The sequence below is a fragment of the Phocoena sinus genome, chromosome 2, assembly GCF_008692025.1.
Source record: "Phocoena sinus isolate mPhoSin1 chromosome 2, mPhoSin1.pri, whole genome shotgun sequence".
Lineage (NCBI taxonomy): Eukaryota > Metazoa > Chordata > Mammalia > Artiodactyla > Phocoenidae > Phocoena > Phocoena sinus.
In genome coordinates, this window is record NC_045764.1 from 141,235,065 (window position 1) to 141,258,798 (window position 23,734).

The 23,734-nt window shown below is 47.6% G+C and overlaps 1 protein-coding gene and 1 long non-coding RNA gene across 4 annotated transcripts in view; one reads left to right on the top strand and one right to left on the bottom strand.

Annotated features, from left to right (window-relative positions):
* Positions 1-4,321: 4,321 nt before the first annotated feature.
* LOC116746969 lies at positions 4,322-5,504 on the bottom strand. Its single transcript, XR_004347934.1, has 2 exons — positions 5,188-5,504; positions 4,322-4,469 (listed from the first exon to the last, which is right to left on the bottom strand). It is a non-coding gene; the product is annotated as an uncharacterized LOC116746969 (long non-coding RNA).
* Positions 5,001-23,734, top strand: part of PLEKHG3 (pleckstrin homology and RhoGEF domain containing G3) — a 42,734-nt gene continuing 24,000 nt past the window's right edge. The window contains exon 1 of one of the 3 annotated variants that reach the window (XM_032618689.1): positions 5,001-5,241. Coding sequence is in view for 1 of the 3 variants with exons in the window: in XM_032618684.1 (XP_032474575.1) it covers positions 20,801-20,824 (24 nt within the window). In the remaining 2 variants the exon portion in view is untranslated. Of the gene's footprint in view, positions 5,242-9,499; positions 9,579-20,727; positions 20,825-23,734 lie in introns of those variants that run through there. The other 2 variants (XM_032618697.1, XM_032618684.1) reach the window with 2 other exon arrangements.

A 23,734-nucleotide genomic window follows, 5' to 3' on the forward strand; every position in this document is an offset into this window, starting at 1 on the left:
ATTCAGTGGGCTCTGGGGAAATGCAGAGTTGGGTCCTGCCTGCCGAAGATTCTGGTAGGATTCTGATAGGTTTTGATTTTAGGGAGCCTGGGTAACTCTGGAACATGTATTAATGGCACATGTAAAGAAGAATTAACAAATTTAGTGAGATATATTTCATATACCACATAATTCACCCATTTAAAGTATACAATTCAATGATTCTTAGTATATTAAATATTTTTAGTATTTATTTATTTTAATGGAAATGCATTTCTTTTATTTATTTATTTATTTTATTTTATTTTACTTTTGGCTGTGTTGGGTCTTCGTTTCTGTGCGAGGGCTTTCTCTAGTTGCGGCAAGCGGGGGCCACTCTTCATCGCAGTGCGCGGGCCTCTCACTGTTGCGGCCTCTCTTGTTGCGTTGCGGAGCACAGGCTCCAGACGTGCAGGCTCAGTAGTTGTGGCTCACGGGCCCAGCTGCTCCGCGGCATGTGGGATCTTCCCAGACCAGGGCTCAAACCCGTGTCCCCTGCACTGGCAGGCAGACTCTCAACCACTGCGCCACCAGGGAAGCCCCCATTCATTTTTATGACTGAATAATGTTCCATTGTATGGATATACATTTCATTTATCCATTCATCAGTTGATGGGCATTTGGGTTGTTTCTACCTTTTGGATATTATGAATAATGCTGCTATGAACATTTGTGCACAAGGTTTTGTGTGGACAGATGTCTTCATTCCTCTTGGGTACATACCTAAGGAGTAGAATTGTTGGGTCATATGGTAACTCCAAGTTTAACCTTTTGAGGAACTGCCAGACTGTTTTCCAAAGTGGCTGCACCATTTTACATTCACAAACAGTGTATAAGAATTCTAATTTCTCCACATCTTCCTTAACCCTTATTATGTGCTTTTGATTTTAGCTATCCTAAAAAGTATGAAGTGATATTTCACTGTTTTTCTGATTTGCATTTCCATGATGGCTAATGACATTATCTTTTCATGTGCTTATTGGCCATTTGTATATCTTCTTTGGAGAAATGTCTGTTTAGGTCCTTTGCCCATTTTACAATTGGGGCTATTTGCCTTTTTATTATTGAGCTGTAGGAATTCTTTACATATTCTAGATGCAGTCTTTTATCAGATATATGATTGCAAAATCTTTCTCCCATCCTTTGCAGTTTTTCACTTTCTTGATGTCCTTTGAGGCATAACAATTTTATGTTTTGCTGATGTCCAATTTATCTGTTTTGTTGTTGTTGTGGCTTGTGACTCACACTTTGGGAAGTGTTGCTAAAATGCACCGTGGGGCTTCCCTGGTGGCGCAGTGGTTGAGAGTCCGCCTGCCGATGCAGGGGACACGGGTTCGGGCCCCGGTCCGGGAAAATCCCACATGTCGTGGAGCGGCTGGGCCCGTGAGCCATGGCCGCTGAGCCTGCGCGTCCGGAGCCTGTGCTCCGCGACGGGAGAGGCCACAACAGTGAGAGGCCCGCGTACCGCAAAAAAAATAAATAAATAAAAATAAAAGAAAATAAAATGCACCTTGAAACTCTGGAAGCTTTGAGACCTCTAAGTTTGGCGGTGGTTTACAGGTTGACTTTGAGGTTGCCTTTGACAGGGATTTCCTCCAAGTTTGGGATTTCATTCCCCACCCAGCCAGCTAGCTCTTGCTCCTTCTCTGGGCTGGAAGCACAGAGCCCCAGGGGACCTTCACCGTGTTTACATTCCCCTCCCTCTCCTGAGGTCTACCACAATAGAAGAGCTGAGATGACAGTTTGGAAATGTCCTTTATTGTGAAAACTCAATGGCCTTTGTCTCTGGGATTTGAAATTTTCATGCAAATGTTGGCAGCCAAGAGTTCGGAAGGAGGAGGGGAAGGGCTGGGAGAAGAAACCCTGCCATTGATTTCCATAGTGAGTCATTTCAGCTCTGTGTTGTCTTGGTTTTCTCACCCATAAAATGGGGGAAAATTTGTCCATCTCCCCAACTCAGTGGGGGTACTTTGAAGATGAGTTAGAATACTTTTGAGATCTTGGATTAAAGACATTACTGAGGCACAAGGTGTTATTATAACAATAAATGACTTAATAGAAGAGAGGGTGAGGCCGCTAAAGCAAAGGGCGGAAGGAGAGGCTCTGCACTGTGGAGTGGCTTCGGCCTAGAGCTCCTGGGCCCAGACAGAGTTTTATTCTTAGGAGTGAGATGGTGTAATTTCTCACAAACTGTTTGGGTTATTTCATTTGAGTTCAGCATTGCTCTGCTAAGTACATCCTATATGACTCCTGCCACAAGGAAAGATTACACTCTTTTTAGGAAATAAGATACACGTTAAAACAAGTAGAAACAGAGCAAGATATTATAATCAAGCCGTGAACTGAATAACAAGTGTCAAAAAGAAAGCAGAATAGATAATGGTGAAGAGAAGCATTCCCCTATTATGAATCTGAGATCTACCATACACTAGCTGTGTGACTTTGCCTCATTTTCTTCTTCTGTGACTGCAATTGTTCATACAAAGGACTTGGAATAATGGCCAGCACATAGTAAGCCCTCAAATGTTGGGCCTATCTGGGACCTTGTCAGGCTCAGCTTTTTCTGGTTATATGATCTTGGCCAAGTGGCTAGATCCTTCTTATCCTCAGTTATCCCATCTGTAAAATGGGGATAAGGATACTTACTAGGGAAACGGACCCTGTGGGGCCCTCCTGGGTACAAATCCTTTCCGTGTTCTCCATTTCTTGTTTGCAGGAAATAGGCTTCATGCAGCGTCCTGGATCTTCCTTGAGTTCCAAAGGGCAGATTGAAAGAGTTGCTGATCAGGGAAGGGAGTGCAGAAACACAGGAGAAGCATTCAAGAAACAATAGTGCAGCCATGGGGCAGGGTCCGGTTTCCAACTCAAGGAACACACATAACAATATTTTTGAGTTCTTCTGCAGGAACTAAGGCTCCCATCCAGGTGGAGGATGGTAACTTCAGGCTGAGCACAAGATTCCTGGAACACTGCCCTGTTACCTCATCACCAACCAATCAGAAGAAAGTCTGCACACAGTGGAAGGTAAGAAAGAATCTGACCCCCTCCCCTGATGATTCTCCCTTTAAAAACTTTCCTGGGCGAGCAGAATCTCTAGCGTTGGTTTTTGGGCAGGAGCGTGCCATCTCCCCAGGTTGCCAGCCTCTTGAATAAAGCAACATTTCCTTTCCAACCAACACTTGTCTCTGGAGTATTGGCTTTCCAGCGGCCAGCAGATGAACCTGATTTCCGTTAACACTAGCTCACAAGGCGGAGGTGAGGATGGAGACAGTGTTTGTAAATAGCATAGCAGGAGCCCTACAAATGGTAAGCATTCACTAAATTAGTTACTATTACTGTCAGTAACGCGATTACCTGCCCTGGCTGAGGGGTGCTGCTCACCGATGGCTTAGTTAAATCAGAGGCCTTCTTTGGAAGCTGGAATTTGAGATGGGCAGGAAGGGATTGATAGGATTTGGGTGATCAGAGAAGAAAGCAGGATTAAAGAAAGGCAGAAGCCTGAGGCTGAACTGTCTCTGGAAGGCAGGAGGAGACAGGGGCTTCTCACTTTCCGCACCCCCCAGTCCGGAGCCTGGCGGGCTGTATCTGGCAGAGCCCGTGGCTGCTGTTTACCTCCGACCCCCTCCACCCCGCACCCGCCTTCGCAATCTCTTTCACCTTCGCAGTCGGCGAGGGCAGTGCTCTGCTAGGTTGGAGGAGGCTCTCCCTCCCTGAGGAATGTGCGACCCTCCCTCTCTGAGGAATGTGCGTCTAGCTTCCCGGGCGATCCGGCCCAGCGCCTACCACTTTCCCCCGCCGCGGGTAGCCAGGGGAGCCCCGCTGTCTTCACCCCACCCTCCGCCATGATCCAGTTTCAAAGTCACCTGAAAGCCATTTCCTTCCGCTCACGCCCCTCCCCTCCCTGTAAATCACCTAGGACTTGCATTTGCCTGGAGTAACTTTTTTTCTTTTCCTTTTTGGCTTTTTTTTTTTTTTTTGCTTATTTTGTTTTTTAACGTGAATATTAGGCGTTTACTAGACGCACTTACCTCTACTGGATGTCAAGTATACCCAGTGGTTCTGAAGTCAGTGTCCCATCCCTCCTCCCATCCTGGGCTTCTCTTCCCCTGTCCTGTGCTGGGACAGCATCTTTTTTTCAGCACATTTATTGATGAATTACTTCGGGTTTTAAAGTTTATGCTCTTGCTCAAAACGCAGCCGATCCTTATTGAGTGTCCCTGTCGCGTCCTCAGCCCCTCACTTTCCAGGTATGCACCTTTCGATGCCCACATGATTACATACAGACATAAAAACAGGAGACAGGTTCTCTTCGTTTTACCAAAATGGGTCCTTTATTTACACGGGTTTCTGCCTCTTGCTTTTTCCACCTAACAGTCTTGTGGTGGACTCCCTCCAAGTTATCGGCTTCTTCATCTCTTTCTTGTCAGCTTCTCGGAGGTTTGGATTTATATCTGTAAAGGGTCACGGGAAGCGAATTTCGGTGAGGAATTCAAGACGTGAGTTTCTGGCTCAGAAAAGCCGAGGTGACCTGCTCTGGTAGGATCAGGACTCCCAAGTCCGATCCCAACTAAGGACTCACTTGGAAGCCCCCTTTCCTGTCCGTACAATGGGGGCTGTTTTGGCCGTCCGGTGACCTCTTGGGAGGCAGTGATATCAGGTCTGTGACACCACTGTGTGTCCCCCCCCCACCCCGTGCGTCTTTGTGTCTTAGCGCATCTAGGTTGCTCGGGGGCGGCTAGCGTTCGGCCGGGAGGACACTGCCGGGGCCGCGCGCTAGCCCCACCCGCGGGCGTTAATCATTAGCGGCGCGCAAGACCCCCTCCCGCCGCCGCAGCCTTTACCCCGGGTTCCAGCTCGCAGCGCCGCGAGGTTGCCCCCGTCCCCCGCCGAGCCGCCAATCGCGGGATTCCAGTCGCTGGCCCGAGTCTCCACCCACTGGAAAAATTCCTGGTCCGCCCTCCCTGTCCCCTCCCGCGGCTGCTGCCGCTCTGCTCGGCCCCGACTTCCTGCCGGGCGCTGGAAGGCGCGCGCGGGCTGGGGTCCCCGGGGGCCGCGCTAGCAGCTGGCCGCGCCCCGGCCGCCAAGGGGCTGGCCGTGGGCGGGAGCGGCCGGCAGCCTCGGCCCCTTCCCGGAGCGACATTCAAACTCGCGCCCGCGTTGCGGCGGCACCTGGGTGGCTTCGCGCGCCGTGCGTTCTGGATCCAGCCGGGCGGCCGCTGCTCGGTGAGTGTCCGTCGGTTCTCCCCGCGTCCTCTGCGGGCGCAGCGGGCCGAGCGGCAGTGCCCGGAGTGGTTTTGAAGCCCTTGCCCTCCCGGGCACCCGCCCCAGCCCCCTGCGGGGTGAGGACTCGGCGCGGCAGAGAGGGGCCCGGGGCCGCGTGGGCTCCTCCCAGGGCGACCCTCCAGGCCGAGGGCTGGAGCGCGAGAGGCTCGTGTAAGGAGACATTTTTCTGTCCTTTAGCCCCCACCCCGGAAACGAAAGGAGCGAATGCGCCCCGTGACTTCCAAGAGGCGCAGTTTGAAACCCGGGAAGCCCTCGAGGCGGCGCCCACCCGCGCCCACTGCGCGCGCTTTTGCCCGAGGGCTGGTCCTTGCCTGGGACTGTGGGCCCGGGAGGGGTGGACTCTTCTGGGGAAGGACCCGAGCCTCTGGTCCCGGGAGCCCAAAGGCGCCAGCAGCCTGTTCCGGGTTGGTGTCACACAGTACTCGCTCTGGGAATCTCACGCGTCCTGGAGGGATTAGAGTGGGTGCCAGCAATGGGGTGTCGGGGAGCCGAAAGCACAGAAGCCACTGCCTGCCACTGCCTCCCTCGACCTCACCCACTCCCAAAACCGGTTTGGTTGATTTTCTCCTTATTCGCAGCCCTTTGGTTTGGAACGCTAGGAGGAGGCGTGCAAACTCGAAAATTTCAAGACGTTTTTAGGTAGCTACTTTTACTCTTTGGAGCTGCTTTTTAAAACAAAAGAAAGAACGGAGTGGGAAACGTAATGGTGGGAGGCTGGAGGGGTGTGGCCTGGGGGGTGGGGCGGTGTTATAGCGGCCACTGTAAGAGTTTCACCCTCGGAAGTCACTTGCCTATCTCCTGTTCTGGGGCCCCCAGGAGGCGATCCGGATTGTATCGTCCTACAGGGAACCCTGGACTGGGGGTTCCCAGAGTCTCCTCAGCCCTGCCTCTGCACGCAGCTCAGTCACACCAACCTTGCTCAAAGAAATAATGAGGGAGAGTAATGACAGCCCTGAGGGCTCCCCACTGAGCACATTGCCGGCCTCCCTTAAGGCAAGTGCCTTTCTAGCCTGCCTTTGCTGGACTGGGAATGGAATCCTGAGTGACGTAGCTGGGAATGACTTCACCCTAACCATTTCCAGCAGAAAACCTAGGGAGTAAGAACCCAAAAAAGGTGTACCCCTTCCCTCTGTTGTTCACCCTCTTCCCTGTGGGCCTGGGATGCCTCATCTCATCTCCTGCTGTTAATACTCCTCTGTCTCTGCTGCCCCCACTCCTTTCCCAGAAGGCTGGGCAACCCCTTAGATCCCTGGATGTCTTGCTCTGGGGATGGGGCAGGGAGTCTGCGTGGGGTAAACCAAGTCCTAGAAGCAGAGGAAGTGGTTTGCTTAAGAGCTGCCTTGGGCTTTTCTACTGCATTTTATTAGAAGTGGCACACTGGGGAGAGTGGGAAGAGCACTGGCATGGGAGCCCAGCACAGGATTTTGCCTCCGCTTTAGTCCTGGCTCAACTGTATATGGCATCGGATTTCTAGAGTCATTTGGGCTGGAAGGCACCTCCCGGGTGCCTAGGCCATTTACACATGCAGGCATCAGAGCCCAGAGATGTGACGTGACTGGAGCCTGGCTCCTGTTGGCCAAACAGGGACCAGAACTCAGATTTCCTCGTGGTCTAATCCATGCTTTTCCCAACGTGACCTGAGCAAGTCACATACTTTTTTCTGACTCAGCTTCCACATGAGTAGAGTTGGGGACTTGCCTGCTTTTCTTCACAGAGGCTGTGGTAAGGATCAAAGGAAGCCACATACGTGGAAAGTGCTGCATAAACTCCTATACAAAATGAGGGGCTCACTGTGGCTAGGAGGGGCCCTCAAGAGCTTTACAATTTACTGGATATGTCCCATGTGTGCCACAAGGAGACGGTAGATACCAGGAGCCAATGGTGGATGTTTACACCCCTGGCCTGTAATAGCTCCAGGGTAAACATTTGCCTTACCAAATCCACAGCTCTCCCAGGGTCACTGTGTTTACCCTGGAGGTGACCAAAGGCCATGGCCTGAGGGATGGCCAGGGCAGGAGGGGAAAAGGAGCTGTGTTCCAGATGTATGGCTTGCCCCTTCACCTCCACTCTCCTCTCAAAACCTTGTGAAGGCTCTGGTTCCAAGTCTGGGGGTTGCTACAAGCCCAGGCTGAGCACTGACTTTGGAGGGTTAATCGGGAGACCAACTAGCTATTCCCTGTTGTGTTGAGGGTTGAGGGGACTCTGGGCATTGGGAGGGTGCTGCCTTTGCAGCTGCACTGAGGGCTGTCTTCAGCTCCTCATTTGCCCCCCTCTCCCCATCCCAGGCTGCCACTCTGGCCCAGGCCGCTGCTCAGTCCTGCCTCTCTGGCCAGCTGCATGTCCATAGGCCTTTGTTTCAGGGTTGCAAGCCCGCCCTCCCCAGCAGAAGCCCTCAGGTTGGGGCCCTGGCAGCTGGAAATCACTACTGCCAGCAGGAAGGCTTTGCTGGAGTCCACAGGGGACCTGGCAGACCTTCATTTCCTCTTGTAGGTCCCATCTGGAGACCCCAACTTGCCCCTGGCCAGATTCTCTCACCATCTTTTCTCTTTCCTCCCCTGAATGGATGGATCATGCTCTTTTTCTTCCTACACTCACACTTCTTAGTTCTATTTTAAAGGATTCATTCATTCATTCAACAGTTTTTTTGGCATCTACTATATATGAATGCTGGACGCAGAGGACACAGCAGTGAACAAAATATATGATAGTCATTGACTTCATGGAGCTGGCTTCTGGTGGGGGGAAGCTGTCAATAAGCAAGACAGATAGTGGAAAGCAAGTTAATGATAAGCAGAGCAACATGATAGGGAAGGTGGATGTGAATTGTCATGGAGGGGGTGAGATGGCATTTTAGATGGGGTGGTCTGGGGCGCATCCCGAGGAGGGGCTATTTGATAATACCTGAAGGAGGAGTTTCCCTTCATCTCTGGTTTCCTTTTCTTTTTTTTTTTTTTTCCTGCGGTACGCGGGCCTCTCGCTGTTGTGGCCTCTCCCATTGCGGAGCACAGGCTCCAGACGCACAGGCTCAGTGGCCATGGCTCACGGGCCTAGCCGCTCTGCGGCATGTGGGATCTTACCGGACCGGGGCACGAACCCATGTCCCCTGCATCGGCAGGCGGACTCTCAACCACTGGGCCACCAGGGAAGCCCCTCTGGTTTCCTTTTGTAACCCAGTTCATGCAACTCACTGCAGGGCTTGACAGCTTACTAGCCCTGCGGTGCTAAACTCCTTTGAGCCTGTGTTTCTCACCAGTAAAATGGAGTTAGTCATCATACCTACCACATACAGTTTTGTGAGACTGAACAATGAGCTAACGTGTGTTAAAGGCTTAGCAGAACCTATAGAGGTCATCAGTAAGTGATAGTCTTTTATTTTGTTATTTCTCCAACCAAATTCTGCAGGGGTAGCCCAAGATATTTAATGCCATTGCTAAATGAAAAGCTTTCCGTTTGAAGAATTAGGCAAGTGGGGAATTAGAGGCAGGTGAAAATCGAAACCCTAGTTAGTGCAGACTTTCTAGTTGGTGGGACTTTGCAGCCATATCCTAGATTCTCGGGGGTTGAGGATGTGGGTCTCCCAGGTGTGTGTGCTGCTTCCCCTGCTGACAGGGTGAACTGGGGGCAGCCGTGATTCTTCTCCCTTGCTCTGGAATTCCCCTTGCTTCCAAGCAGCCCTGATGAATCACACCTTCGTTCCTGGCCTCTCTGTCTCACAGCTGGGAAGACTATCTGCTCCTCCCCCAACGTCCTGTAGATAAATTACGCCCAGAGAGGGAGAGAAAGGGATGGTGAAAACGAGGGAGGGGCAGGGGAAAGCTGGGCAGATGGGTGGAGCTGTTTTAGGAGAGCCTGCAAAGGTGCAAGAGGATTCTGATGAAGGCCTAGAGGCAGCCCCAGAAAAAGTTTCAAGAAGTGTCCACCATGGAGCAGAGTAACAGAATGGACAGGCACTGTGAGTGCTCAGAGTCTGGCTGGACTTGCTCAGCTCTGCACTGCTTCCACCCAGGCTTTCTGAGGAGTCTCTTCCCCTCTCTGCTGGAACCAGGACCTTAAAGGGAGGGACCTGATCGCAAAGCCTGCGGTCAAAAGCTGCGGTGAGCGGTTTCCTGGGGGCCTGGCCCTGGCTCAGGAAACGGGTGGGTGGTGGAGGGCGGGTCCTGGGGGAGTGGTCATCAGCCAGACCACTCCCTCTAAGAGCCCTGTCACCATCCAGCAGGAGCTGGACAGCCCAGCGGGCCCTGTGGTGAAGGAGCTTCCTGGTGCCTAGAGGAAACCAGGTAAAGCTAGATATAATATGGCTTCAGAGGAAGTGGTTGGGAAGGTCCAAACAGCCTCAGGCATTTTTATGATGTTGGGTGACCTCAAGTCAGAGGGGAATGAAAACTGGGTAGGGTCAACGAACCTGTGATCAGAAGGAGGAGGTACATCCAGAGATGCCGGCATCCCTCTGGGTGCTGGCTGTCTGGGATATAGGCTGGCTTTGTCAACAGGGTCTCTGCTCTGTTCTTATTTTGATTAGCAGCTCTCTGAAGGCAGGGACTCTGAGTCATCTTTGTTCCCACATTGCATGGAGAACAGTGTAAAGTGTAATCAACAGGGCATGATGAACTTGTGCTGGGGTCCCACCCTGAGGGCAATCTGGGCTCGGTGATCTCATCTGCTCCAGTTTTTGTTCCATGGAGTTAGAGGAAGAAGTCAGTGGTGGGGGTCAAGCCTAGCCCTTGGTGGGCTGTTGCCATCTGGGAATGCCAGCCAAGGGAGAATGGGGCTTTTTATAGTTCTCTTGCTGGCCTTTGGGGAGGGAGCCCTCCTGGCTTAAGCTCAAGGAGTGGATTTTTAAGGACTCTCAAATTCTGTTTCGTGCTGAGCAGACTCTGGGCCAACCACAGGACCTGAATGAGGTACAGATGGGCATAATGGTAACTGCATGTAGCCTTTTGGGAGATAGAGTTTGAGGGTACTAGGGGTTGCTCTGATTGTTGCTGGAGTTTGGCTGAGACTGGAGGGAGAGGTGCTACAGGAGTGAAGTCTATTTCACTATGGTAATGGGATCTCGGGAGGGAAGATGGGTTCTACAGGTACTGGAAGCTCTTAAAAAGTCATATCCTTTACTCTCCAGGCCACAAGGCTGTGTGTGTGTGTGTGTGTGTGTGTGTGTGTGTGTGTGTGTGTATGTGTGTGTCTGCACATAAATCAGAGGTTCTTGACCGATAAATGTCAAGTGTTTATTGAAAGGAAAAGAGAACCAGTATTCTTGTGGTCTCTATCCTGTGCGCCGCTACATCCCCAGTGCTTGATGCATAGTAGGATTCAATAAATATTTGTTGAATAAGTAAAACCCTACTGTGTGATGAACCTTTAGGAATTAGAGAAATTTTCATGCTCTTCACAAATGTTCTAATCCTGTCTGGAAGTATCTAGGATCGAGTATAACATTCTAAGAAGTTGAACCTGTGGTCAGCTGCTCTGGCCCAGGGGTAGGCAGCTCTGTATTCCTCCAGCCTGGGCAAGTGAAAGGGTGCCTGGGGTCACTGGGACCAGTCCTCCTGGGCCTGCTGAGAGTTTGCCCCCATGAATGTTGTGTCCAAAGTGGATGGTAGGGTGTGCTTATAGTCTAGAATATAGTTCATCCCATAATATGTCCTATAATATCCCATAACACCTCTCCTACCCTATTCAGGACATGGCCACCCAGTAGCCTTGCTTATCTGCACGGAGCCAAGAAGGTCTCCAGATCAGCCAGGACTCAAGTTCCTGCACTTTTTTCACACCAGCTCCCTAAGACCCTGTTTAACTCTTTTTTTAAAAAAAATAAATTTATTTTATTTATTTATTTTTGGCTGCCTTGGATCTTTGTTGCTGAGCACGGGCTTTCTCTAGTTGCGGTGAGTGGGGGCTACTCTTCGTTGTGGTGCGCGGGCTTCTCGTTGCGGAGCATGGGCGCTAGGCGCATGGGCTTCAGTACCTGTGGCGCGTGGGCTCAGTAGTTGTGGCGCACGGGCTTAGTTGCTCCGTGGCATGTGGGATCTTCCTGGACCAGGGCCCGAACCTGTGTCACCTGCCTTGACGGGTGGATTCTTAACCACTGTGCCACCAGGGAAGCCCTGTTTAACTCTTATATAGGAGTTGTGTCATCCTATTTCCAAGCCCACAACTGAAAGGAAGCAGCAAAGGAGAGAGTAAAGAGACCAGCATAGAGAGGAAAAATGACCACAGTGCAACTGAGAGTGGACAGAGATCAAGACACTATGCAAAGCAAGCACGAGCATAAGAGCCGGGGGTCATTTATTTAGGGGGAATGGCTTGTCACGCCTTGGCCCTTGGGGGGATCATTATTTTGATAATTGATGCTTTGCTGGTAATTGTGACCCTGAGTCAGCAAGAAAAGGTTAAATGATATTCCCTTGACTGTTTAGGAAGGCAGGGAAGGAAGCGTGTAACATGTTTTTAAAAGATGTCCCAGTCAGATAGACTAAAAGTTTTAAAAGTGTTGACACTTAGGTAATATCACTGGTCCTCTCAACAAGGCAAAAAATAAGTGGTGGTGCCCTCAACTACAGATAAGGAAACTGAGTCCACCCACACAAGGTAGGTAACTTTTCTGAGTTCTCTCAGCTAAGCCTTGGCAGGGATGAGGTCTGAACTTCTAAATGACTCTGGAGCACGTACACTGAACTCTACCCCAGACTGGAAACCGGGCACACTCTTGAAAACATGGCTCTTGGACAACTCTCTTCAGGGGTTCCGGCTAGTCAAGGTTTTACTGTGTTACTGTGGAGCCAGGATGGGCCCAAACTTAATTCAGCTCCACCCATAGCAGACTGCCAGTTATCCTAAAGGACGCTTGCCTCAGTGGAAACAAGAACGCCTTTAATACATTTACATTTTAAGCACCTACCCGGGTGCCACACAACACTTGCTGAGGCCAGAAAATGATAGGGAGGAGCTGCAATTTCAAAAATCCCAGGCCTCTTTCCGTCAGGAGCTTTTGTTCCTTTGTTTTGGTTCTGGACGCTGCTGAAAGATGCTGTGCTGTGCAGTCTCGGTGCCGGTTGTTCCAGTCTGTCTCCAGGGTGGCGGGGCCCGCCCCTGTGTAGGAACCCCTACCCCCATGTTCCCACCATCCAGATCTGGCAGATAGTAATTTTATCCTATTTACTTCTCATTTATTATAGAGATAGAATGTTACAGATGCAACTGAAGCTTTCTTTTTCTTCCTGATAGCTTTCTCTTCCCTCCCTCCCGCCCCAGAAGTAACATTCTCTTGAATATGGTGTTTATCATTTCTATGAATGTTTTTATACTTTTTACTGTTGTCTGTAAGTAATTTATAGTTTCATGTCGTTTTAATTTTGACTTGTATAGCATCATGTTGAATGAACATTGTTGTCTAGATTTACCCATGTTGAAATATTTAAATCTAGTTTATTCGGTGAACTATTATATGGTTTCTATTGCATATTACAGTTCCCTTATGGACAGACATTTAGGTTGATTCCATTTTCTCACCACTATAAGTAATAACTGTATTTATCATCCATGTGCCAGTCTTCTCTACCATATGTACCAGTGGTGGGATTACTGGGTTATAAATTTTGCTTTTCAAGATACGGTCAAATAATGTCCCTGAGCGATTTGTAACCAATTTATGTTCTTACCAGAAACATGAGATTGTTCTTACCAGAAACATGGGATTGTGTTCTTGCAATCTGGTAGATGTAAAACGGTATTTTAAAATTAATTTATAAATTGTTTTTTTAAATAAGCGCTTTTGATTAAAGATAGGGATGAGCACTTTTCGTGTTTATTGGCTAGCCACGTTTATTATTCTGTGAGGCTTTGCCCTTTACGTTAAAAAAATAATTTTTAACCAGGTAATGTATCCATATGATTCAAACCTTGAAAGGTAATACAGTGAAAAGTCTCCAACATCTGTTCCCTTGCTCCCAGCTCCCCACCCTGTGACAAGTTAGAGGTTCTTGGTACTTTTTCAGAGTTTTAATTGCCATTTTCTTTTTCTTGTTGATTTTTAGGAGTTAAAAAGTGTATATATATATATATATATATATATATATATATATATATGTAGGTATGCTAAATAAATGATAATAAATAATCTTTTGTAGGTTATATTCATTACATATAGCTCTGGATTGTCTTAACTTTATTAATGTCATTTTTCATAGGGAAGTTTTAATTTTAATGTGGCCAGATTTGCCAGTCTTTTCTTCATACTTTCTGCATCTTATTCAAGAAATCTTTTCCTACTCTGATTTTACAGAAACATATTTAGTCTATTTTCTTTTTAAATTTTGCTTCCACACTTACATTTTAAATTCATCTGGAATGTATTTCTTTTATGTGACAATGGTTCTCAACTCTGGCTACATAGTAAAGCCTCATGAGGAGCTTTTTAAGAAAGTACGATTGTCTGAGCCTCATTTCAGATCAGACCAATAAAATTAAAATATCTCAGGGTGGAGCCTAGGCGTGGCTATGAAATGCCCCAGGTGACTTTTATGTCCAGCCAAGGTTGAGAACCACTCAACCCTGTAAGATGGAACTGATTTTATTTTTTCCAGAGCAATAGCCAGTTTTTCCAGTACTTGTTATTGAACAGTCTATGCTTTTCCTGCTGACTTGTTACTGTTAAGATTTGATTGATAACTTTATTGAGATATATTTCACATATCTTAAATTCACCCATGTAGAGTGGTTTTTAGTATATATTCAGAGTTGTGCAACCACCCCCGCTATCCCCGCATCTTTTTTTTTTTGGCCGGGGGGCCCTGTTGCTTGGCTTGTGGGATCCTTGTTCCCCAACCGGGGATCAAACCTGGGTGAGAGCTCCGAGTCCTAACCCCTGGACCACCAGGGAATTCTCTCCACTATGTAATCTTAAACCATTTTTATTACCCCTATAAGAAGCCCTGTATCTTTAGTAATCATTTCCTATTTCCTCCATCCCCTAGCCCCAGGCAATCACTAATCTACTTTTATCTCTCTAGATTTGCCTATTCTGGACATTTTATGTAATGAGTTCATACAATATGTAGCTGTATTGACCAGCCTTTTTCATTTAATGTAATGTTTTCGAGTCATCCGTGTTGTGGCATGTTATCAGTTCTTCATTATTTTTTATTGCCAAATAATATTCCATTGTATGGGTATACTACATTTTGTTTATCCATTCATCAGTTGATGGACATTCTAGCTGTTTCCACTTTTTGGTATTATAAATAATGCTGCTATGAACAGTTGTGTACAACTTTTTGTACGCAGCATATAGATCCCCTAGCTTCTATATGACCTATGGGGAGATGATTATTTACAAGTTAACTTTTTGAGGAATTGCTAAATTGTTTTCCAAATAGGCTACACTATTTTACATTCTTTTTTTTTTTTTGCGGTATGCCAGCCTCTCACTGTTGTGGCCTCTCCCTTTGCGGAGCGCAGACTCAGCGGCCATGGCTCATGGGCCCAGCCGCTCTGCGGCATGTGGGATCTTCCCGGACCGGGGCACGAACCGGTGTCCCCTGCATCGGCAGGCGGACTCTCAACCACTGCGCCACCAGGGAAGCCCTATTGTACATTCTTACCAGCAATGAGCAAGGGTTCTAATTTCTCCTCATCCTCACCATTACTTGTTATTGAACATGGTTTTAATTTTAACCATCCTAGAGTGAGTAGGAAGTAGATTTAGTTGTGGTCTTGGTTTGCATTTCCCTAATGATTAATGATATTGAGCATCTTTTCTTGTGCTTATTGGCCATTTGTATATGTTTTTTGGAGAAATATCTATTCAAATTTTGCCGATTAAAAAAATTTTTTTTTTTTATTGTTGTAAGGGTTCTTTATATAGTCTGGATACAAGTCTATTATCAGATTTACAAACATTTTCTCCCATTCTGTGGTTTGTCTTTTCACTTTCCTTTTTCTCTCTTTTAAAAATTTTAATTTAAAAATTTAAAAAAATCGAGGTGTAATTGATATGTCATTATTGGTTTCAGGTGTACAACTTAATGATTCAATCAATATTCGTATACATTGTGAAATGATCTAGTCCACTTTCTTTATAGTGCCCTTTGAAACACAAGTTTTAAATTTTGATGAAGTCCAATTATCTATTTTTGTTTTGTTTTGTTGCTTGTGCTTTTGCTGTTGTATCTGAGAAACCATTGCTCATCCAAGTTCACAAAAATTTACCCCTATATTTTCTTCTAAGAGTTTTATAGTTTTAGCTCTTATATTCAGGTCTATGATTCATTTTTTTTTTTTTTTTTTTTTTTTTTATGCGTTACGCGGGCCTCTCACTGTTGTGGCCTCTCCCGTTGCGGAGGACAGGCTCCGGACGCGCAGGCTCAGCGGCCATGGCTCACGGGCCCAGCCGCTCCGCGGCATGTGGGATCCTCCCAGACCGGGGCACGAACCCGTGTCCCCTGCATCGGCAGGCGGACTCTCAACCACTGCGCCACCAGGGAAGCCCCTATGATTCATTTTGACTTAATTTTTTTTTTTTTTTTTACGGTACCCGGGCCTCTCACTGTTGTGGCCTCTCCTGTTGTGGAGCACAGGCTCCGGACGCGCAGGCTCAGCGGCCATGGCTCACGGGCCCAGCCGCTCCACGGCACGTGGGATCTTCCCGGACCAGGGCACGAACCTGTGTCCCCTGCATCGGCAGGCAGACTCTCAACCACTGCGCCACCAGGGAAGCCCTGACTTAATTTTTGTGTATGGTATGAACTAGATATCCAAATTCATTCTTTTGCATGTGAATATACAGTTGTCCTAGCACCATTTGTTGAAAAGACGATTGTTTTCCTATTGAATGGTTTTGGTACCCTTAATGAAAATCAATTGACTGTAAATGTGAGGTTTTATTTCTGTACTCTCAATTCTGTTGCATTAATCTATATGTGTATCTTTATGCCTTGGTAACTATAGCTTTGTACTCTTTGTGTGTGTGTGTGTGTGTGTGTGTGTGTGTGTGTGTGTGTGTTACACGGACCTCTCACTGTTGTGGCTTCTCCCATTGCGGAGCACAGGCTCCGGACACGCAGGCTCAGCGGCCATGGCTCACGGGCCCAGCCGCTCCGCGGCATGTGGGATCTTCCCGGACCGGGGCCCGAACCCGTGTCCCCTGCATCGGCAGGCGGACTCTCAACCACTGCGCCACCAGGGAAGCCCTGTAGTCGGTTTTGAAATTGGGAACTGTGAGTCTTCCAACTTTGTTCTTTTTCAAGATTGTTTTTCTGGCTCCCTTGCTTTTCCATACAAATTTTATGATTAGCTTGTCAATTTCTACAAAAATACCAGCTAGAATTTTGAAAGAGATTGGATTGAGTCTGTAGATCATTTTGCTAACTTTAAGAATGTTAAGTGTTCTGATCCATGAACATGGGATGTCCTTCCATTTATTCAGGTCTTTAGTTTCTTTCAATAGTTTCCAGTATACAAGTCTTAACACTCCTCTTGTTAAATATATTCCAAAGTTTTTAATGCTTTTGCTGATGTTATAAATGGGATTGTTTTGTTTCTTAATTGCATTTGGGGGGTGGGGTGGGCTGTACCATGCAGTTTGCAGGATCCTAGTTCCCCAACCAGGGATTGAACCTGCTCCCTTGGCAGTGAAAGCGTGGAGTCCCAACTACTGGACTGCCAGGGAATTCCCCTTAATTGCATTTTTTGGATTGTGCACTACTAGTATATAGGAGTAGAAATGATTTTTTGTGTATTGATCTTGTATCCTGCCATCTTACTGGACTCTTTCATTAGTTCTAATCATTTTGTTAGTGGATTCCTTAGGATTTGCTATATATAAGATCATGTCATTTGTGAATAGAGATAGTTTTACTTCTTTTTTTTCAATCTGAATGTCTTTTATTTCTTTTTCTTGCCTAATTTTCATGGCTAGAATCCAGTACAGTGTTGAATAGAAGTATCATGAGGGGACATTCTTGTCTTATTCCTAATCTTAGGGGGAAAGCATTCCTTCTTTCTCCATTAAGATGAAACACCTGTGTGGTTTTTTGTATATGTTCTTTGTAAGACTGGGGATGTTCCCTTCTGTTCCTAGTTTGTGTGGTGTTTTTATCATGGAAGGGTGTCAGATTTTGTCAAATGTTTTTTCTGGGTCTATTGAGGTGATCAGGTGGTTTTTATATTTTATTCTATTAATATTTAAAATTATATTAATTGATTTTTGGATGTTAACCCAACCTTGTATTTCTGGGATAAATTCACATGGTCATAGTGTATGCTCCTTTTTATATGTTGCTGGATTCAGTTTGTTAGTATTTTGTTGAGGATTTTTACAGCCACACTTATAAGGGATGTTGGACTGTAGCTGGTTTTTTTTCTTGTGATATCTTGTTTGGTCTTGATAACAGGCCTCATAGAATGGGTTAAGTGTCCCTTTCTCTACTGTTTTTTGGAGGAGTTTGTGAAGAATTGCTATTAATTCTTTAAATGTTTGGTAAATTCACTAGTGAAGCCATCTAGTCCTGAGCTTTTCTTTATTGGAAGTTTAAAAATTATTAATTCAGTCTCTTTACTTATTAACAGGTCTCTTCAGATTTTCTGTTTCTTCCCGAGTCAGTCATTGGCTTATGACATTCTAAGGATTTGTCTAGGAATTTCATCTAACTTATCTAATTCATTGGCATAGAGTTGTTCATGGTATTTCCTTATAATCCTTTAAGAAGTTCTTTTTTATCTTTGATGTTTTGCGTTTATACTACGGATGATGTGTCTAAATGTGAACTTCTTTTAAATTTAACTTAGTCGTGCTTTCAATATGAGGACAAATGTTTTATGTTCAGTTCTGGAAAATTCATATACATTCTGTCTTTGAAAATTGCCTCTCCCCTATTCTTTCCTTTTTCTTCCTATAGAACTCTATGGACCTCTGTCTCTTTGGTTTTTTTTTTTTGGACCTCTGTCTCTTAATGTTTATATTTTCTTATTCTTTGCATCTACTTCAGGATAATTTCTTCAGTTTTTTTTTTCCATTTCACTAATTCTTTCTTTAGCTGTATTTGATTTTCTGTTGAACGTACCTATTGGGTTTGAAATGTCAATATGGTATACAATTCACCTGTGGAAAATCTGGGTTTCAACTGCGTGGGTCCACTTATATGTGGATCTTTTTCAATAAATATGTACAATACTACACAATCTGCAGCTTGTTGAATCCACGGATGCAGAACTGTGGATACAGAGGGCTGACTGTAAAGTTATATGCGGATTTTCTACTGTGTGAGGGGTTGGTGCCCCTAAGCCCCGTGTTGTTCAAAGGTCAACTGTATTTTATTTCCATTCAGTACTTTTTCAAAGTCTTTTTCAGATTTTTCTTTTATTTCTAGCTTTTGGAGTACCAGTTTTTTCCATCTTCTGACTCGCTTGTCATGGTTTGTTTTATTGTGTGGTTTGTAATTTTATACTGATCTCCTCTTCATTGGGTTGCAAAGAGTGGGATGCTTAAAAGCAAGGTATTTTGGAAGTCTGCACTTATTGTGATGATGAGGTCTAGGACATATCAAATGTGTGGGTGAGTGGCTGAGGTGGGGTAGAGGAAAAGACTGGCAGAGGAACTTTGCATGTCTGGCTGCTTCCTGTCATACAGATCTCTGCCTAAGAGTCACCTTTTCAGAGCCTTCCCAGGCCTCCCTGAATGTCTCCAACCCCCCCAGTTCTACTGCCTTTCTTCTGTTTTATCTTATCACTGTTAACGCATCGCTATTCAGAAATATATTAGCTATTTGTCTATCTTTTGTGACCTTCCTCCATATTGGAATGTAAGGATTTGTCTTTTTTTTTTTTTTTTTTTGGCCACCCCACGTGGCATGTGGGATCCTAGTTCCCTAACCAGGAATTGAACCCGTGCCCTCTGCATTGGAAGCACCAGAGTCTTAACCACTGGACTGCTGGGGAAGTCCCCAGTAAGGATTTGTCTTATTCACTGCTACGTCCCCAGCAACTGGCATGTGGTTTATACTGTCCATAAATTTGAGTGAGTTTGAGTAGTCCTGTTTTTAGATGGAAGTCATCTGAGCCCCGATGCTGCAACTTTCAGCTGGGCTGAGTCTGACCAGGCAGCAGAGGTGAACAGTTTGCCTCTTCATCCCCAAACCTTTTTCTGGACTTCCACTGGAGATGTCTTCTTCTCCCATTATAAGAGCCCAGAAAATACAATCCATCCTGTGTGCTTCAGCCTTCTTCTGGCATGAGTTCCACAGCTGCTAAAATCAATCAGTAATAGGGATTTGAGTGCCAGAAGCCCTGGGGGAAGAAAATGCACAAAACCCTGGGAAGATCTGGTCCTTACCTTTAGGAGGCTGTGATTGAGTTAAGAAGACATCACACACAGAAAATAGGTTAGGACGCTTGCCCACTCAGTGAGTCTGCTGTGTAGATTAGCGCTTCTGCTATAGCTTTCGGTAGAGAAGGCAATCTGCGTGCTGGCCCCTGGGTCACATGCCGTCACATAAGTGGTTTCTGGAGGGATCTATGGGCAAGTTACGAATTCCCAGGTGACTCCATTTTGGCCTCCTTCTGAGGTTGCCCCATGCTGTAGGAACTTGGTCTGAGCGTAGTGTTACTTGTAAAAGGGCAGAAAGTGCCTGTGGGCGTTCCCATGATGTGGGCTAAGGATGGCACCTTTCCATTCGTCTTTGGCTGTATCTCTTGGCCCCATTGGTTTTGGGGTTGGGGAATGGTGACAAGCACTGGAATTCCAGCAAACCCTGGCTTTCCCACTTGCCTTGCTGCACAGCTTTCGGTGAGTGAGTAAATGGCTCTGCCTCATATGGTTATGGTAAGGAGAGTTCCTAGAGAATGTGTTTATTAGCACAATGCCTGCTACACTCTAATAAAATACTAGTAGATATTATTCCAGTCCGGCACCTTGGGAGCCACTTGTGCCTCAGTTTCCTGATCTGTAAAACGGGGAAATAATACCCAATCCTTGCCTGCCGCCCCTCCCCCCTCTGCCCCTGGCTGTTGTAAGGGTTAATATCCTCAGGCTCTGAGGTCCTGGGGTGAGGGAGGAGCTGCATAAATGGGTCATTGTCGTGCTGCTGAATGATCTGGCTTTGTTCAAGTGTCTTCAGTATTTGACTTCCTGCAGTTAATGTCCCCTGACTTTAATTGCTATAGATATTTGCATGTGCTCAACGGCTGGCGGCTCTCACCTGCCCGGCTGTGACCTGGGTCCTCACCCAGCCAGGGACCTGCTGAGTTGGGGTGGGAAGCTCCATTTCCTCTGTTAGGGGCCCCCCAGGAGTCAGGAATGAAAGAAATGCAGAAAGTATGACCCACACGCGCAACCGATTCTGAATAGGACGTTTATTGAAGAGGTTTTGCAGGAGGCGGCGGGCACTTTAATTCCCAAGGCTGTTGGTGGCAGCTCTCTGCTCGCCCCAAGCCTGTTAACTGCTTGGCTCCTGGTGCTTAGGGAGAATGGAGCTCCCCGGCCCCACGCGGCTCTCCTGGTGCTCGGATGGGAGCCCTTTTGAGAAAAGCGGTAGGTGCCGGGCTGGGCCAGGCCAGGGGGTGTACGTGGGGCATGACCAGGACTATCCCAACTCCAGGCCTCCAAGTCTTGCCAAACTGTCTTGTGAAAAATCTGGCTGGCCACAGGCTTTGGGGCAAAAGGTAAATGTCTCCCTTGGGGCTTCAGAAACTAAGGATGGGTGTAGGAGAGTTGGTCTCTTTTTAGTCCTGTCCTGGCTTCTTCCAGTGCATTTGTCCATCGAGGCCAGGTAAGAGCAAGATAATCCTGTGTTCCTCTTAGAGGCGATTGCAAGTGGTTCTGCGAGGGGCTTCGGAGGGGCTTCTGAGGGGCTTCTGATCTCTGAACCCTCGGAGTTGTGTGATGAGAGAACGGGGCTGTTCCTAGAGGGACCCAGCACGTACTGGGAAAAGCAGAGTTGATCTCCCATTTCTTCCTGAAGTTTCCTTTTCTCAGAATCCACAGAGGGTGGTTATTTTGGATAAAATCAAGGGGTGGCAGTGGAGCAGGTGAAAGGAAGTTCTTCCCCACCCACCCTGTCTTTTCCCTGGTGCCCAGGCCGGGGCGGTGCCCACCACTTGCAGAGCTCTGGGCTGCAGGAGCAGGGAGGTCAGGGGGCAGATTGCCACTCTGCTTTGGCTTGACTTTCAACCCTGAGTCAAGGCCTTGATTTTCCAGGAGCAGGACTCTGCTGCCTGGGCCATGCCACGCCATGCCATGTGTGTACCCGCTCGTCCCAGAATCTGGGGTTTGGAGACAGCTGCCCCCCCTGTCTGAAGTCTGGTCTGTGTAACCTCTCAGCTGAGGGAGAAAGCTGCTCTCCTCCCACCAGGGAACTGGTTGGATGAGTTTTCTCATCCGGGCCTCCCTGGTTGAGGCCCCTTAGAAGGGAAGGCAGGGACCTGGGGGGTGGGGGCAGGTGCTGTGGTGTGGAGAGGGGCCCTCTCCTCTCCCTCTCTCCTGCAGTGGGATAGGGATCCCTGGGGGACAGGGTGGTGCAGGAGGCCCTGCTCTCCAAAGGGCTGGCTGCCTTTGAGAATTGACCTTGTGTGAGACTATAAGCTCTGACTTGGAAAATCCACTTTCCTAACATGTCTGGGTCGGGTGCCAGGCCCAAGGTCAGCATCCAGGGCAAAGAGGAGGTGTTGGTCGGAGCTCTTCTCTTGCTGTTGTGCCCGAGGGCCAGGGAGGACCAGGGTGCATGACTGATGGTAGCAGTTCACTAAAAGGGGGCTGCTCACATTTACGTACTTTTCCGGGTCTGGGTGCTCTTGCTTGGAATTGGAGACCAAGGTGCGTTTGGGGGAGCCTCCCTAATTCTAATTTGCTTGGGGAGGGAAAGTGAGACTTTGGGGAAGGGAAAAACCCTCAGGTGGTAAGATGTATACTGACTGCTCCCCCAGGCCAGCTGGGAGCTGCTGTTATAGAATCACAGTGGGAGATTCCCTTCTGGTTAAGCCCTGGTATCTCAGTTCCTAGACTTGGTGTTCTCCCCCTGTTTTTAGGAGCATTGCATTTATGTGTAGGTTCATATCTCCACATTTATTGGGGGCCTCGTTTCTTCCCCCTTCACAGGGGTTGGGATAGGTGTCATACTTCTTTCTAGCATATGTTCCCTGACTGTCTCTTTCCTCCTTGAAGCTCTCTGTAAACAGTCAGCACCTTCCTGGGCCTCGGGATTCTTCATGAACACTCTGGCTGTATAGATCCCTGAGGCCATAGCCCCACCTGGCGGTCTGTACCTTTTTAGGGCAGTTTCTCACACCTTGTCTCCTGGAGTCTCGGTGATGGTTCTTCCAGGCCTGGCCTGGGTGTGCCCTTCCCCACAGTTCCTTCGGTCTGTCCTCGGCCTACCTTCCAGCCTCGCCACTTGCTGCCAGACGCCCCAGATCCTCGAGCGGTCCAGGTCCTTTCGGGACTCCACTGTCCCATGCTGCCACCCTTGCACCAGATGCCCTCAGAGCTGTTCTTCACCCGGCAGAAGCTTACTCATCAGTCAAGACTCAGCTAAAACCTCACCTCCTTTAAAGCTGCCGGGTCCCCCAGGCCGCATTTGCTACTCCCGCTTCTGTCAGCAGAGTTTACGTGTACTCCCGTACCAGCACTTGAGGCACTGCTTTGTGGATAATCTGTTGATATAACTAGTTTTTAAATTATGATTTTGTTATTATTACTTTTTTTGGTACTGTGTGGCTTGTGGGATTTTAGTTCCCTGACCAGGGATTGAAGCTGGGCAGTGAGAGTGCAGAGTCCTAACCACTGGACTGCCAGGGAATTCCCCAGATATGACTATGTTTCCTTCTAGAATTCTCTTCCTCAAAGACAGAGGGGCAGTGTCTTTTTCCTTTCAATATCCCTAGGGCCTAGCATCATGCTTGGAAGTGCTGAGCGATTCCCAGACTGGAGGCTGTCTTGACCTCCCACGTGGCTCCAACACCACCCTCTACTTCCTTTTGTTATTATTATGTGGGATCTTAGTTCCCCAACCGTGGATCGAACCCCGTGCCCCCTGCAGTGGAAGCACAGAGTCTTAACCACTGGACCAACAGGGAAGTCCCTGCTTTCTTTTGTTATTGATGTGCTTGTCTCGTTTCTCCTGGTAGAATATCAGCTCTTGGGAGCGGGCTCTGTGGGTGATTCATCTTTGTGTCACCCACAAGGCTGCAATGTCCTTGTGCAAAGTAGATGCTTGAATATATGGTTCAGTGAATTCTGAAGCTCATGACTTGGGACGGGCCAGCAGTGTTAATCCCTAAATGAGCGGCAGACCCTGTGGCACAGGTGGCTCACTGCCCTGCTCCCTGTCGTCCAGCGAGTTAGGAGCAGAGCTAGCACTGGTTTTGAGCTGTGCCGGCTGGAGTCCCAGGGCTGTTCATACACATTCTGCGGCTTTCCCCTCTTTGATATTCCCTGTGACTTAGG